The sequence below is a fragment of the Chaetura pelagica genome, unplaced genomic scaffold (assembly GCF_000747805.2).
Source record: "Chaetura pelagica isolate M959 unplaced genomic scaffold, ChaPel_1.0 scaffold585, whole genome shotgun sequence".
Taxonomy (NCBI): domain Eukaryota; kingdom Metazoa; phylum Chordata; class Aves; order Apodiformes; family Apodidae; genus Chaetura; species Chaetura pelagica.
The window spans coordinates 923,690-935,473 of record NW_009953404.1 but is presented as its reverse complement, the minus strand read 5'-3'; the positions used below and the strand labels follow the sequence as shown (position 1 = coordinate 935,473).

The 11,784-nt window shown below is 56.4% G+C and overlaps 1 protein-coding gene across 1 annotated transcript in view; it reads right to left on the bottom strand.

The window, feature by feature from the left end:
• The window catches only part of CUX2 (cut-like homeobox 2), a 20,213-nt gene that overhangs the window by 4,246 nt on the left and 4,183 nt on the right, over positions 1–11,784 (bottom strand). The window contains exons 3-14 of the mRNA XM_009998452.1: positions 7,309–7,446; positions 7,098–7,224; positions 6,216–6,292; positions 6,063–6,129; positions 5,801–5,849; positions 5,025–5,129; positions 4,332–4,523; positions 4,164–4,222; positions 3,965–4,013; positions 3,757–3,856; positions 2,477–3,112; positions 913–1,018 (exon numbers count right to left, since the gene is read on the bottom strand). Coding sequence (XP_009996754.1) covers positions 913–1,018; positions 2,477–3,112; positions 3,757–3,856; positions 3,965–4,013; positions 4,164–4,222; positions 4,332–4,523; positions 5,025–5,129; positions 5,801–5,849; positions 6,063–6,129; positions 6,216–6,292; positions 7,098–7,224; positions 7,309–7,446 — 1,705 coding nt within the window. The remainder of the gene's footprint in view (positions 1–912; positions 1,019–2,476; positions 3,113–3,756; positions 3,857–3,964; positions 4,014–4,163; positions 4,223–4,331; positions 4,524–5,024; positions 5,130–5,800; positions 5,850–6,062; positions 6,130–6,215; positions 6,293–7,097; positions 7,225–7,308; positions 7,447–11,784) is intronic.

Below are 11,784 nucleotides of genomic sequence, written 5' to 3'. Positions count from 1 at the left end.
CTGTTGATGGCCTCCTCGGAGCTGCTGCCGCCCGCCCCGTTGGCCACTGCCTGCGACGCCGATGGCGTTTTGGGCTCCCCTGCAAACAAAAAAAAAACCAAGGAGTGTGAGGAGCCCCCAGGAGCAGCACATGCCGTTTTGCCATGCGGCCATAACTCAAAATGCAGGAGAAAAGGGATTTTATCCCAATCTGGCTTCAAGTGGTCTCCACTGAGCAGGAGCGGATCAAAAGGACCAGCAGCAGCACCCACAAAGCAAAAGCTGTGACACCCTCAGCTCCAAGTGAGCTGCTTTTGTGATGATGGCAAAATAAATCCCATTACCAACAACGGCAATAGACAAACATGTTTGTTTTTCCTGTCTGTTTTTCCACCGTTCCTGTCTAATTTAATTCTCCAGGATTCTGCTTTCTCAGCAGACTACCTGGTTTAATGTATTTCATTTCTTGTAATTGACTGTGAGCGCAGCTGCTTTAATGATTCCTTGTGCCAGATGGGTTGTGCATCCTCATTTAATCATCTGGTTTGGGGCAGGGGGGAGGAAAGAGCAAATCCAAAATTTCCAAAAGCCCAGGTACAAATACTGCTGCATGAAGAGTCTCCCATCAGTATTTAGCAGCATTTCCTCCCACCATGTCCCAGATCCCTATGGGTGTCAGCAGGAGAAATGCCAAATAAAGTCCTTGCTGGCTCAGCTGCAGGGATAACCTGGTGCTGGGCACCCAGTGCCACCCTGCCCAGGACCATGCAGGGCTGGCAGAGGCTGGTTAACATTACCTAGGGGAGGCAGAGACCCTCATGCAAGACACCAGCGATTTGGTGGATGTTTCAGTGTGCTATGGGACCCACAGCCACGCAGCACTCAGCCACCCCTCTGGGTACTGCTCCCCTGGGGCCAGCCCCACAGCAGCACCCACCTCCCTTCTGCGACTCAATCTCCTTCTTTGCCTGCTCCAAGATGCTTTTGATGGCGTCATCAGAGCCGGTCTCTGGCGTCCTGATCCGTGGTGTGATGCTACCTGATCAAAGGGGCAGGATAACAGCTTTGTCACCAGTGTTGGTTTTACAAGCTCCACTTGTATGTCAGGAAGTATTTACTGCTCCTGGTGTTCAGTTATTTTTAGAGATGCTGGTTTTAAGACAAATGTCACTCCTGATTAGTTGGGGGACTCCTGGTAGCCTCCGCTGCCAGCTCTTACCTCCAGCATGGCATCTCCTGGCCACCCTGCTAATCTCATCCAAGGGCACCTGCTTCCCACCAGTGTACCAGGTGCTGAGCAGAGACATGGTCATGGGGACCACAGCCTCAATCCCTGGCACCTTGCCCTCCTGAAGGGTTAACACTGGGTTGGCTCCAGGGGACAAATCAAAGCCCTCTGGGTTGAAACACCAGCAGATGCATGGACCAGCATTGCCCTCTCCCCCTCTGCCACCATGGGGACCCAGGTGACCAGCTGCCACCACCAAAACGGGACCAGGAGCCACCACTCCTGTTACCATTTCATGGTGGCACCGACACCACACCAAGGTCCTGCAGCATTAAGACTTAATTATTTTAACAAAATATTTCCCAGCACATTGATTCATACACCACGAAACAGCCTGATGAATAATTAAATGGCACTTGTCAGAATAAATGAGTAAAGCACATCCGGGGATGCAGCCTCCATGACGGGTTGTTAATTGATGCCATTTCCTTGCCCCCTGGGGTATTTCATAGCATCACAGAATCCCAGACTGGTTTGGATTGGAAGGGACCTTAAAGAGCACCCAGGTCCAACCCGCCTGCCGTGGGCCCTCCCACTAGACCAGGTTGCTCCAAGCCCCATCCAACCTGCCCTTCAACACTGCCAGGGACAGGGCAGCCACAGCTTCTCCGGGCCACCTGTTCCAGTGTCTCACCACCCTCATAGTGAAGAATTTCTTCCTAATGCCTAATCGGTATCTCCCCTCTTCCAGTTTAAAGCCATTCCCCTTCATCCTCTTACTCCCTGCCCTTGTCCCAAGTCCCTCCCAGCTTTCCTGGAGCCCCTTCAGGCACTGGAAGGTGCTCTAAGGTGTCCCTGGAGCCTTCTCTTCTCCAGGCTGAATACCCCCAACTCTCCCAGCCTATCTCCAGAGCAGAGCAGCTCCAGCCCTCTGATCATCTTTGTGGTCTCCTCTGGCCTCAATCCAACAGCTCCATGTCCTTCTTGTGTTGGGAACCCCCAGAACTGGACATGCTACTCCAGGTGGGGTCTCAGCAGAGCAGAGTAGAGGGGGACAATCCCCTCCCTTGACCTGCTGGTCATGCTGCTTATGATGCAGCCCAGGACACTCTCTGGGCTGCACCCTGAGCAGGGGCACCACGAGGCACAATCCCCATGTGCCACCAGTGACTCTGCATGGCCTCACTGCCCACCTTGCCAGCACACGACGGGCATCCCTGCCACAGCATGGGGCAGCACCCACCGGCCAGGGCCACCCCAACCACTCACCTCTCTGGCGCACCTGGATAGTCCTCAGGGCCAGCACGTTCTGCTCATCGGAGAGGAACTGCTTCATCTTGATGAACGGCTCCTTGCCCTTCACCGTCAGCTTGCGCCAGGGCTTGGGCCGGGCCAGGATCTCACTGACAGAGCCCTGTGACAGCCCCAGCACGTAGTGCCCGAAGACCCGCTGCCCGATGTTGTGCTTCAGCAGCTGCTCCTTCACCTGGAAGGCGATCTCGGCTGTGTCCAGCTGCTCCTCCTCTGCAGAGCTGCCCGTGCTGCCCTCGGACGGCTCGCTGGGCGGGCTGGGGGCCGGCACAGTGCTGGGGGGCCCAGTGCTGGGGGGCCCAGTGCTGCTTTTAGCCCCCAAGAAAGTGGAGGGGAAAGGTGGGACCCCCCCAACATTCTCGCTCTTGCAGGCAGGTGGCTGGAGGTTAGGGGTCTTGGGGTCCCCCAAAAGCCGTTCGCCCCCTGGGAAGGGGGACAGAGAGAAAGTTCGGGGGCAGTCAGGGGCCAGGCCGGGCGGAGGAGGGAGGGGAGCAGGGGAGGAGGGTTCGTCCGACGGGGCGTGCTGAGGGGACGGGTATGGCTGCTCCAGGCCCAGAGAATCCTTCCCTGCCTCGTCTTCGGAGTGATCTTCCTCTAGAGACAAACGAGAGAGAGGGAGACACACTAGACTCCCCCCAGCCAGTGGCGCCAGTCACAGAATCCCAGACTGGAACTTAAAGATCATCCAGTCCATTTGGATGGGCAGGGACACCTCCCAATAGACCAGCTTGCTCCAAGCCCCATCCAACCTGGCCTTGAACACATCACTTGCCCCCAGGGATGGGGCAACCGCAGCTTCTCTGGGCAACCTCTTCCAGTGTCTCACCACTCTCATAGTGAAGAATTTATTCCTAATGTCTAACCTCAATCTCCTCTCTCCCAGTTTAAAGCCATTCCCCCTCATCCCATCACTCCGTGCCCCTGTAAAAAGTGGAGCCTTCCCTTCTCCAGGCTGAACACCCCCAACTCTCTCAGCTTGTCTCCAGAGCAGAGTTGCTCCAGTTTTCTGACCATCTCCATGGCTTCCTCTGGCCTCAATCCAACAGCTCCATGCCTTTCAGCGAAGCATCTCCTGCCTCAGTTTTCCCAGGTGCCATCCCACCCCTTTACCATCCTCCCTGCTCCATGGATGGCTCTGGGCTCCTTCCCACAGCTGGAACACAACCCAGCCCTTCCACCCCCATTCCCAGGGCTGCTCCTGGTGGGATCAGGGATGCCACAGAACCAGGGAACCCTACCAGTGCTGGACAGCATGTTGGGTTTCTCCAGCAGGTACTTCTGCGAGGGATAGAAAGCCTCCTTCCCCAGCAGCAGGGCCTCCTCTGCCTTCGATATGCTCTGCAAGGAGCCAAGCCGAGATGGGAAAAGGCGGCGGAGGCGCCGGCAGCCGGGCCGGCAGGCACAGCCCAGCCCAGCCAGCGCGTCGGTGGGAGCCGCGGCACTTGCCTGGGGAAGGCTGCAGCCAGCAGCAGCCACCTTCATCGCCTTCAGGATGCTGGGGGGGAGACAAGGGAGGTGACCTGGTGGGCACAGCTTCCCGCTGCCATCGAGCCACCGTGTGTGACGGCTGCTGCAGTGAGCCCCGCGTGCTGGCAGCAACTGGCCGCCCGGGGACAGCGGGTGCAGATGCTGTTTCAGCTCATACCTCAGCTCTGTTTTAATTTCCTCATAGTCTGCCTGTGCCTGCAGCTTCTCCTCCAGCTTCTGTGGAGCAGAGGAGGGGAATCCTCGCAGCCAGCTCCCAGAACAGCCCTGGCACAGCCGGGCCCACGTCCCCTGCACCCCAGCAAGCCCCAAGCCCCTCCGGGCGCACCTCGATGGCTTCGTTCTTGGCAGCCAGCTGCCCCTCCAGCTCAGCGATCTGGTTGGCAGAGGACTCCTCCAGCTCCTGCAGCGAGCTCTGAAGGTGCTGCACATCTTTCAGCAGCCGCAGGATCTCCTGGTCCTTGGCAGCCAGAGCTGCCTCCAGCCTCGACCCTGAGCACATGGAATAGTTCACTTTGTCCTGCCGGGAGAGGGGACACCATCAGCTCCCAGGCACCTGATGCAGGGACATGGGCCACCCTCCCCAACAGAAGCAATCCCATGAGGAGCCCTGTGGGATGGAGACCTGGAGTGACACAGCCACGTGCAAGGACAGACCTTTTCTCTGCCCTTACTGATCTCCCGGTCATATCTGCTTGGTGCTAAGGGGGTGCATATCCTCCTCCCTGCAAGAGCCTGGGGCTGCAGGCAGGGCATGGCCAACACTATCACCTCCATGGAGGAAAAATACCCCAGTCATGGGCATTTTTGGCTTGTTCCCAAACACGGTGGGCTCTCCCGAATGCAAAATGGTGCTTCTGAATGCAATGGGTTGCTCCTAAGCACAGTGGGATACTCCTGAACATGCTAGGGTGCTCCTGGCTGCTATGGGATGCTCCCAAGGGCAATGGGGTGCTCCTGCCTGTGACAGATGCTCCCGGTGGCTCTGAGGGGTGCTGGTGGCCCCCAGGGGTGCCCTCACCCCGGCAGCGCCCGGCGGGGAGCAGCAGGCCAGGCGGAGGGAGCTGTTCACGGCCGCCAGCTGCTCCCGCAAACTCTCCACTTCCCTCTGCGCCGCCTCCGCTCGCTGCAAGAGAGCAGAAAGCCCCTCAGGTCGGGCACCCGGGGCTTGTCCCACCCCACACAGGGCAAAGCGAGGCCCCAGGACCCCCACCGACCCACCCTGCTCCCACCACCATCACCATAAACCCTTCCATGGATTTTGGCTCCTTACATGGTTCCCAGGCTCAAACCCTGGGCACTGGTTGCAGCCCACCTCCAGGACACTGCTTTTTTTCCACCCAAAAGGCCTTATTTACATGCAAATTGCTCTTTAAGCCTATTTTTTTATTCATGCACATTTATTTGTACCTACATTTCAGTAGTCAATGTAACTAATGAGTAGGAATTAGAACCAGACCTAATATGCCAGAAACCAACACCAGGCTGGTGTGGACTGTGCCCTAAAATGCTCAGAAGGCTGGAGGTGACAAACACTGGCTCCAGCAGCCAAAATGGAGCCTTGCAGAAGCCCACACACACCAGTGAGCCCCCCAAAATGGGGCAGGGGGGGTCCCAGCAGCCTGGTTCAAAGGACACCAGGCAAATAAAACCAGACCCCCCCTTTGTAGGGCTCCCCAGTCCTCGAGCCTGGTCACGATTTTTGGGGATAAATGTTCAGCTCATGGGGATGCTCAGGGCAGAAAGGAAGCAGGGGTACATGCCCTGTGCTGGCTGGAAAGTCACCTCCTGGCTCACCTGGTTGGCTTTTTCGAGGTTTGTCATGATCATGGCTACTTCATCTGCCCTGTGATGAGAAAGCAGGAGGTGTCAGCGGGTGTGGAGGCACAGACACAGCTCTCCAGCACCAGCCAGGGCTCTTGCTCTAGGCTTGCTCTAGGGACCCCTGTGACTTGGGGTGCTGCTGAGGTCACTTGAAGTGTCTCAGTTCCTCAAGCCACTTGGCAGCTCAGCTTGGCCTCGGGCACACAAAAACATCCAGGCACCACTGAGGACTTACTTGGAAGCAGCTTCTTCATCGTATTTACACCGCAGCTCCAGCAACTCTGTCTGGGTGGCCTTCAGTGCTGGGAAGAGGAAGAGGAGGGTGAGTCCTGGGGTGAGGGCTTGATCCCCCCACCATGGCTAATATCTCCTGCCCTAGCCCCCTTACCTGCATGGAGCACTTTGATCTTCTCCTCTGCCTCTCCCAGCCGCGTGGCCAAAGTGACCTGTGCTTCCTGCAGCCCCCTGCCAGAGACAGGCATCACCCATGGGTGCTGGCAGCCCCACGACTGTGCCCACCCCCAGCTCCCCCGGGGACCCCCTCGCTGCATCCCCACTCTCAAGACGCTGGGAGAAGACCCACTGGAAAGCCTTCAAGTCATGTTACCTTGTGATGTTAAAGGACCTACTGCCCTGCTTGTAAAAAAATTCATTTTGAGCTGGAAATGGTTCCAGTCCCTGGGGCTGAAACCCCTCTGGGGAGGTGGCAGCCCACCCCTGCCTGTTATTAATTAGAGGGAGGGGAAGCAATCAGGGAAAAGTTGCTCTGCATTATTTATAGCCTGCACTTGCCAGGAACTTACTCCCAGAGATCTGCAATTTAGGGTTTAAAGATTCCTCATTTGTTTCCCAGTGCAGCATGTTAAGGAATAACAATGAAGGCACCAAGAAAGCCGGGATCTTCCAAATTAAAAGGCCATTTAATGAGGTTCATCTGCCGACCTGGATTTAACCCATTTGTCCCAGCAAAGCCACATTCCAGGGAGATGGCATAAGGGGCCAACAGGAGGGCTCTGCCCTTGCTCTGCCCAAAAACTGCCTGGGATTGGGGATGGATGGACAGACGGACGCTTGCAGTGCCCAAGACCACATATCAGGCTTCTGGGCAGGATGTGTCCACTCTCAACCCAGACAGTAAAGGAGGTGCAAAGGGAAGGAGGAGAGGGAAGAACAGACAGTCAGGAGTGGGGACAGAGCGATGTGTCCCCCAGGTACCCTGAAATGACCCCGGCCGCGGGGTGTGAGGCCCCAAGCCCCTGTACTCACGTACTTTTGCTTTTCTGCCTCATTTCTCTGCAGCGAGGTGTCAGTGCTCGGTGCTTTGCCCTCGACGCTGGGGAGCGGGGCCTTGGCCGCTGCCACGAGCCCGGCCGCGGGTGATGTCCCCTCTCTGCGCCCTGCGGGGGGACACGTTGCACACAGTGGCACTGGGGACAGCAGCGGCGGCCCCCCAGGGCCCCCGGCAAGGGGCCTGAGGGTACCTTTGATGATGACAATCTCTGAGTGCTTCTTCCAGGGGCCACCGAGGTCCTTCAGGGGGGTGGGTTCAGGCTCAAGGCGCTGGAGCTGCTGCAGCCGGTCCTCCAGGCTCCGGGCAGCCTCCAGCACAGGAGCAGGGTCTGTGGGACAGAAGGGTGGCAACGAGGGGCAGGGACACCTGCCACAGCCCCTCCTACCTCCCCGAGGATCTTTTGTCACTATCCTCACTACCTACCCCAAGGCAGCCACCCTCAGCACCCCAAGTAAAACCAGAGCAGGAAGGGGTGCCAGGTGCCATGGGGACACACCTTGGTCCCATGTTTTCTATCGCCATCCACAAAGCTGTTGGTGTGCTGGGGAGATGGGGATGTCTGCTCCCTGCCCAGACCCTGCAGGGTGTCCTGTCACCTCCCCAGCGAGCCGGTGACACCCACAGCTCTGGTGGCCCCGTTTGGGCGCAGACAATGGCCCTGGGTTTGTGCCGAGGTAAGCAGGTGCGCGCAGAGCCGTCCGTCTTCCCTCTGTCAGCATTACACCATCATTAGCTGGTGTCTGCTCAGCAGGGTGTGCCATTATGTCTCCCAGGGCTGATGTAATTATACATTGACATAATTAACCCAGCAAGCCCATTAAGCAGGCCAGCTAAAAATTCATCTATAATTATTTGTTGTGTGCATGCTAATGAGTCCATCTGCACTGCCATTGTACAACATGAACAAATTAATTTACAAGTCTGGATTTTTTAATAAGTTCAAGAAAATGCCTCCTATTGAGCCAGGTTAATATAGGTTTGAGGATTCGGTTTGTGTTTTGTTGTTTTTTTTTGTTTAGGAAAAAAAAAAGAGGAAAGAAAATAGATTTGAATTCTCCAGGGTCATGAAGTTAGACAAACAGGGAAGTGGGACAGAGCTGGGTGTGCTGCTGTACAGCAGGGACACGTGGCAGGCATCCAAGGGTGAAAAATAAGAATGGTGATGGAAAAAAAAAATCAAAACAACTGGCTGTCCCTGCTCTGAACAGGATGCAGAGCAGATCTTCTGCTGAGACAGCAGTGGTGCAGGATGAAGGGTGTCCAGCACCACCAGGGCTGTGCCACGGGATTCAGGGTGGTCTGGGACTGCACCAGCACAACTGCAGCACTGGGTGTGTTTGGGGTGAAAATGCCCCAAAAATGCAAGATTTGGCCCATGAGCCTTGCTGTGAATACCCAGCATGGATGCTCCTGGCAAAGGAGCAAAGCCAGGACCTTGTCCCCCAAGATGGAATCTGGGGGTCCCCCTGACCAGCTGTTGCCCTCCCATCCCACAGCATCACTGGCATGGAGTGAACGACTGCTGGGCCCCACGTGCTAATACCAAAGAGACCCCAGCACATCCTTTTCCACAGGGAACATCCTCTCTTCCCTCTACAGGACACCACAGAGACCCTGACCAGAGCTTGGCCACAGGTTCCAGCCAGAGGAGGGTGCTGAGTGCTGCTGTCACAGTGCTGCCTGTGGCACTGAACAGGTGACTTGGCTCTGGCTGGGACCTCCCAGTGCTCATGGCATCCTGTGGCTCCCAGCACCCTTCAGGCCACTTCCCCACCCACGGGTGCTGGAGCGTGCCACGGCAGGGTGTCACAGTGCTGTGGCATGGTCCCAAACCAGACTGGATGCTCTCACAGCCATTAATAACACCCGTAAGTACGCGAGCTGAGATAACGACACGGCTAATTAAACCCCGCGCTCCAGGGCCCCAGCTCAGGGGCTGTGGGGGCTGGGTGTCCCCCCACCCTTCCCCAGCCCGGGGGGTGTTGGCAGGAGGCTCAGTGCCAGCCACCTCTGCAGGGATAAGCGCCAGGACAGGCTCTGTTCGATCTGCTCTGGTAACTCTTCTCACCTCTGCCCCGAGAAATAAAACGTCAGGAACCAGCCTGAGCAATGAAGCTCCAGGGATTTTCGAGGGGTTGGTGTTTTCCCTCCTGTCAGCCCCAGCCCTGCTGCTGAGATAGAACTGGGGTGATTCCCCCACCCGCTGCTCCCCGTTCAGAGCCAACATCCCAGGGTGCAGTGAACAGGAACAGGGTTTATGGAAGGGAAAAGAGCCAGTGGTGATCCAGCTCTGCCACCCATGTCAGTAGGGGCAGCTCTGATGCCAAATGCCCGGGCTGGATTAATTCTATCATGCCAATACCATGCTGGGAATGTGCCATCCTTGGCTGTGGGGTCGGCTCTGCCACCAGGCACCATGTGTTTAGATGCATTGAGGGGCTGGGCACCAAGCTCATGCCAACCTCACACCAAGTTCATGCCAACTTCACACGGACCTCAGAAACCACATGGAGCCATGCAGGAGGGCTCAGGACACTGACCATGGCACAGGGGACAGTGTTGGAGAGAGGTGAGAGGAGATGGCACTGATGCCACGGTGGTGACACCAGAGGCACGTGCCAAAATGGGACCCTGGGGCACGACCTGCCTGCCAGCTCATGGTGACACGTGCCAGCAAGTCCTTGCCACAAATAGGCCCAGGTGTGCTTATCTATTGCCTCATATGCTCCCCCACTTATCTTATATGTATTTTTCATATGTACTTGTATTTCATATATATTAAAAATAGAATATAACATAGAATCATATAATGGTTTGGACTGGAGGGAATATGTAAGATGTATACTAAAACATAAAATATAATATATAAATATATAAATATAATAAGTCCTGCCACTAGCTGGCGTTATTGGCTGTCCTTTAGTGGCACCAGCAGTGCCACCAGCAGGGATGGGGACGGTAGGCAGGGGTCACTTCTGGTGTCCCCATCATGGTGAGAGCAGGACCAGGGGTCTTCTCCCTTGCTGGAGAGGGTCTGTGCCATCAGCAGACTCTCTTCCAGACACCCCACCACAGCACTGTGTGGCTACCAGAGCAGCTCCAGACACCTGTGGTGGTTTGGGGAGGTCCTGGGTGCTCAGCACCTTCTCCTGAGCAGGCAGAGCTCCAGGGAGCACCTGTGTCCCTGGGGACTCACAGCTCATCCCTGACCCAGCCTTTGGCAGAGGTCTCCATGCTGGGGGCTGAAGGGTGACAACTGCTCCATGCTGCTGCCCAGCTCCAAGGGGAGCATGGGGCACCCACAGTGCATCTGTGGTGCATCCATGTGCATCCACAGAGCATCCGTGTACCTTCACAGTGCATTCACAGTGCATCCATGTGCACCCCTGTACCTTCACAGCACACCCACGGTGCCAACCCCTTTCCCCCTGGGGTGTCACCTCCTCCACCCCCATCCCAACCTGCACAAACACATCTACTGGCACCCTACGAATCCCTCCACCAGTTGGAGTCAGCCTTAAATCAAATCATCCCCAACAACAATGACATTAATTATGCTTTTAACACATTTTACTGCTTCCCCCCTTCCCTTCACACCACATCTGTGTGAACAATATCCCAAAGATTTACGGTTTTCTCCCGTAATTACAGACACACACCAGCTCACTTATCAAAATACTTGCTGAGCAATCAGGCTCTGTTACAGGCTCTGCCAGAGATTTGTGTTGACAGCAGCCATTCAAAGCCAAAAAACGTCGAATCAGGACTTACAAAGTGCCACACAAAGAGTTCACCCAACAAGAGACACACGGACATGTAACTGGCAGGGACAAACTGACAGCAGGGGGAGGATTTGGGGAGCAGGAGGGGAGAAAGGAGCAAGGGAAGGATGCTGTGGGACAGCAGAGGGGGGGAAAGAGGAAGGGTGTGTGTGTGGAGATCACAGTTTGGGGTGTGCACGTGTGTGCAAGGAGGAGGAACACGGCGGGTGCACGCAGGGAGGGAAGATAACTGGGTTCTGGAAACTGAGCTGACATTTGGTTCTTGTAGCACAGGAGAAAATTTAATGAGGACAAAAATATGTCTCCCTAATTCCCCTAAGAAATCATTAAAACATTTTGTTATTCCTAAATGTCTGGAAAATGAATTAGTGGCCCTGCAGGAGCCTTTCTGTGCATCTTCAGCCGTTCGCAGCTCCCTGTCCTCACCGCGCCAGGGGAGCCCTCGGCCCAGAGCACGGCAGAGCCTGGGGCAGGGAGCAGTGGGGAGGGGGGTCCCGGCCTCTCACCCTGCCCTAGCACCCAGTCTGCCAACACAAGCCTGGAAGCTACCCCGTGCCTCAGTTTCCCCCTCCCAAGAGGTCGAGCGATGCCGGGGCCGCCCCTGGGGGGGAGCGGGGAACTTACCGTCGAAGAGACACGCGGGGACGGGCGCGGTGCTATGACAGGGGCTGAGCAAATGTATTCCTTTCCTAACGTCAAGATGCATTTGGCTCAGGGGCTGAAACCCAGCGACGGCAAAAGCTGTTCCTGCTCCTCTCTCCAGCGGGTATTTCCAGAGCAGCGGGGGATGCCCGGCGTGCCGGGATGGGCTGGCTCCTCTCGGCACCGCCAAGCCGCTCGTTAGGCAGCCAGGGCGCTGCCGCGTTGCTTACCTGGAGCTTCGC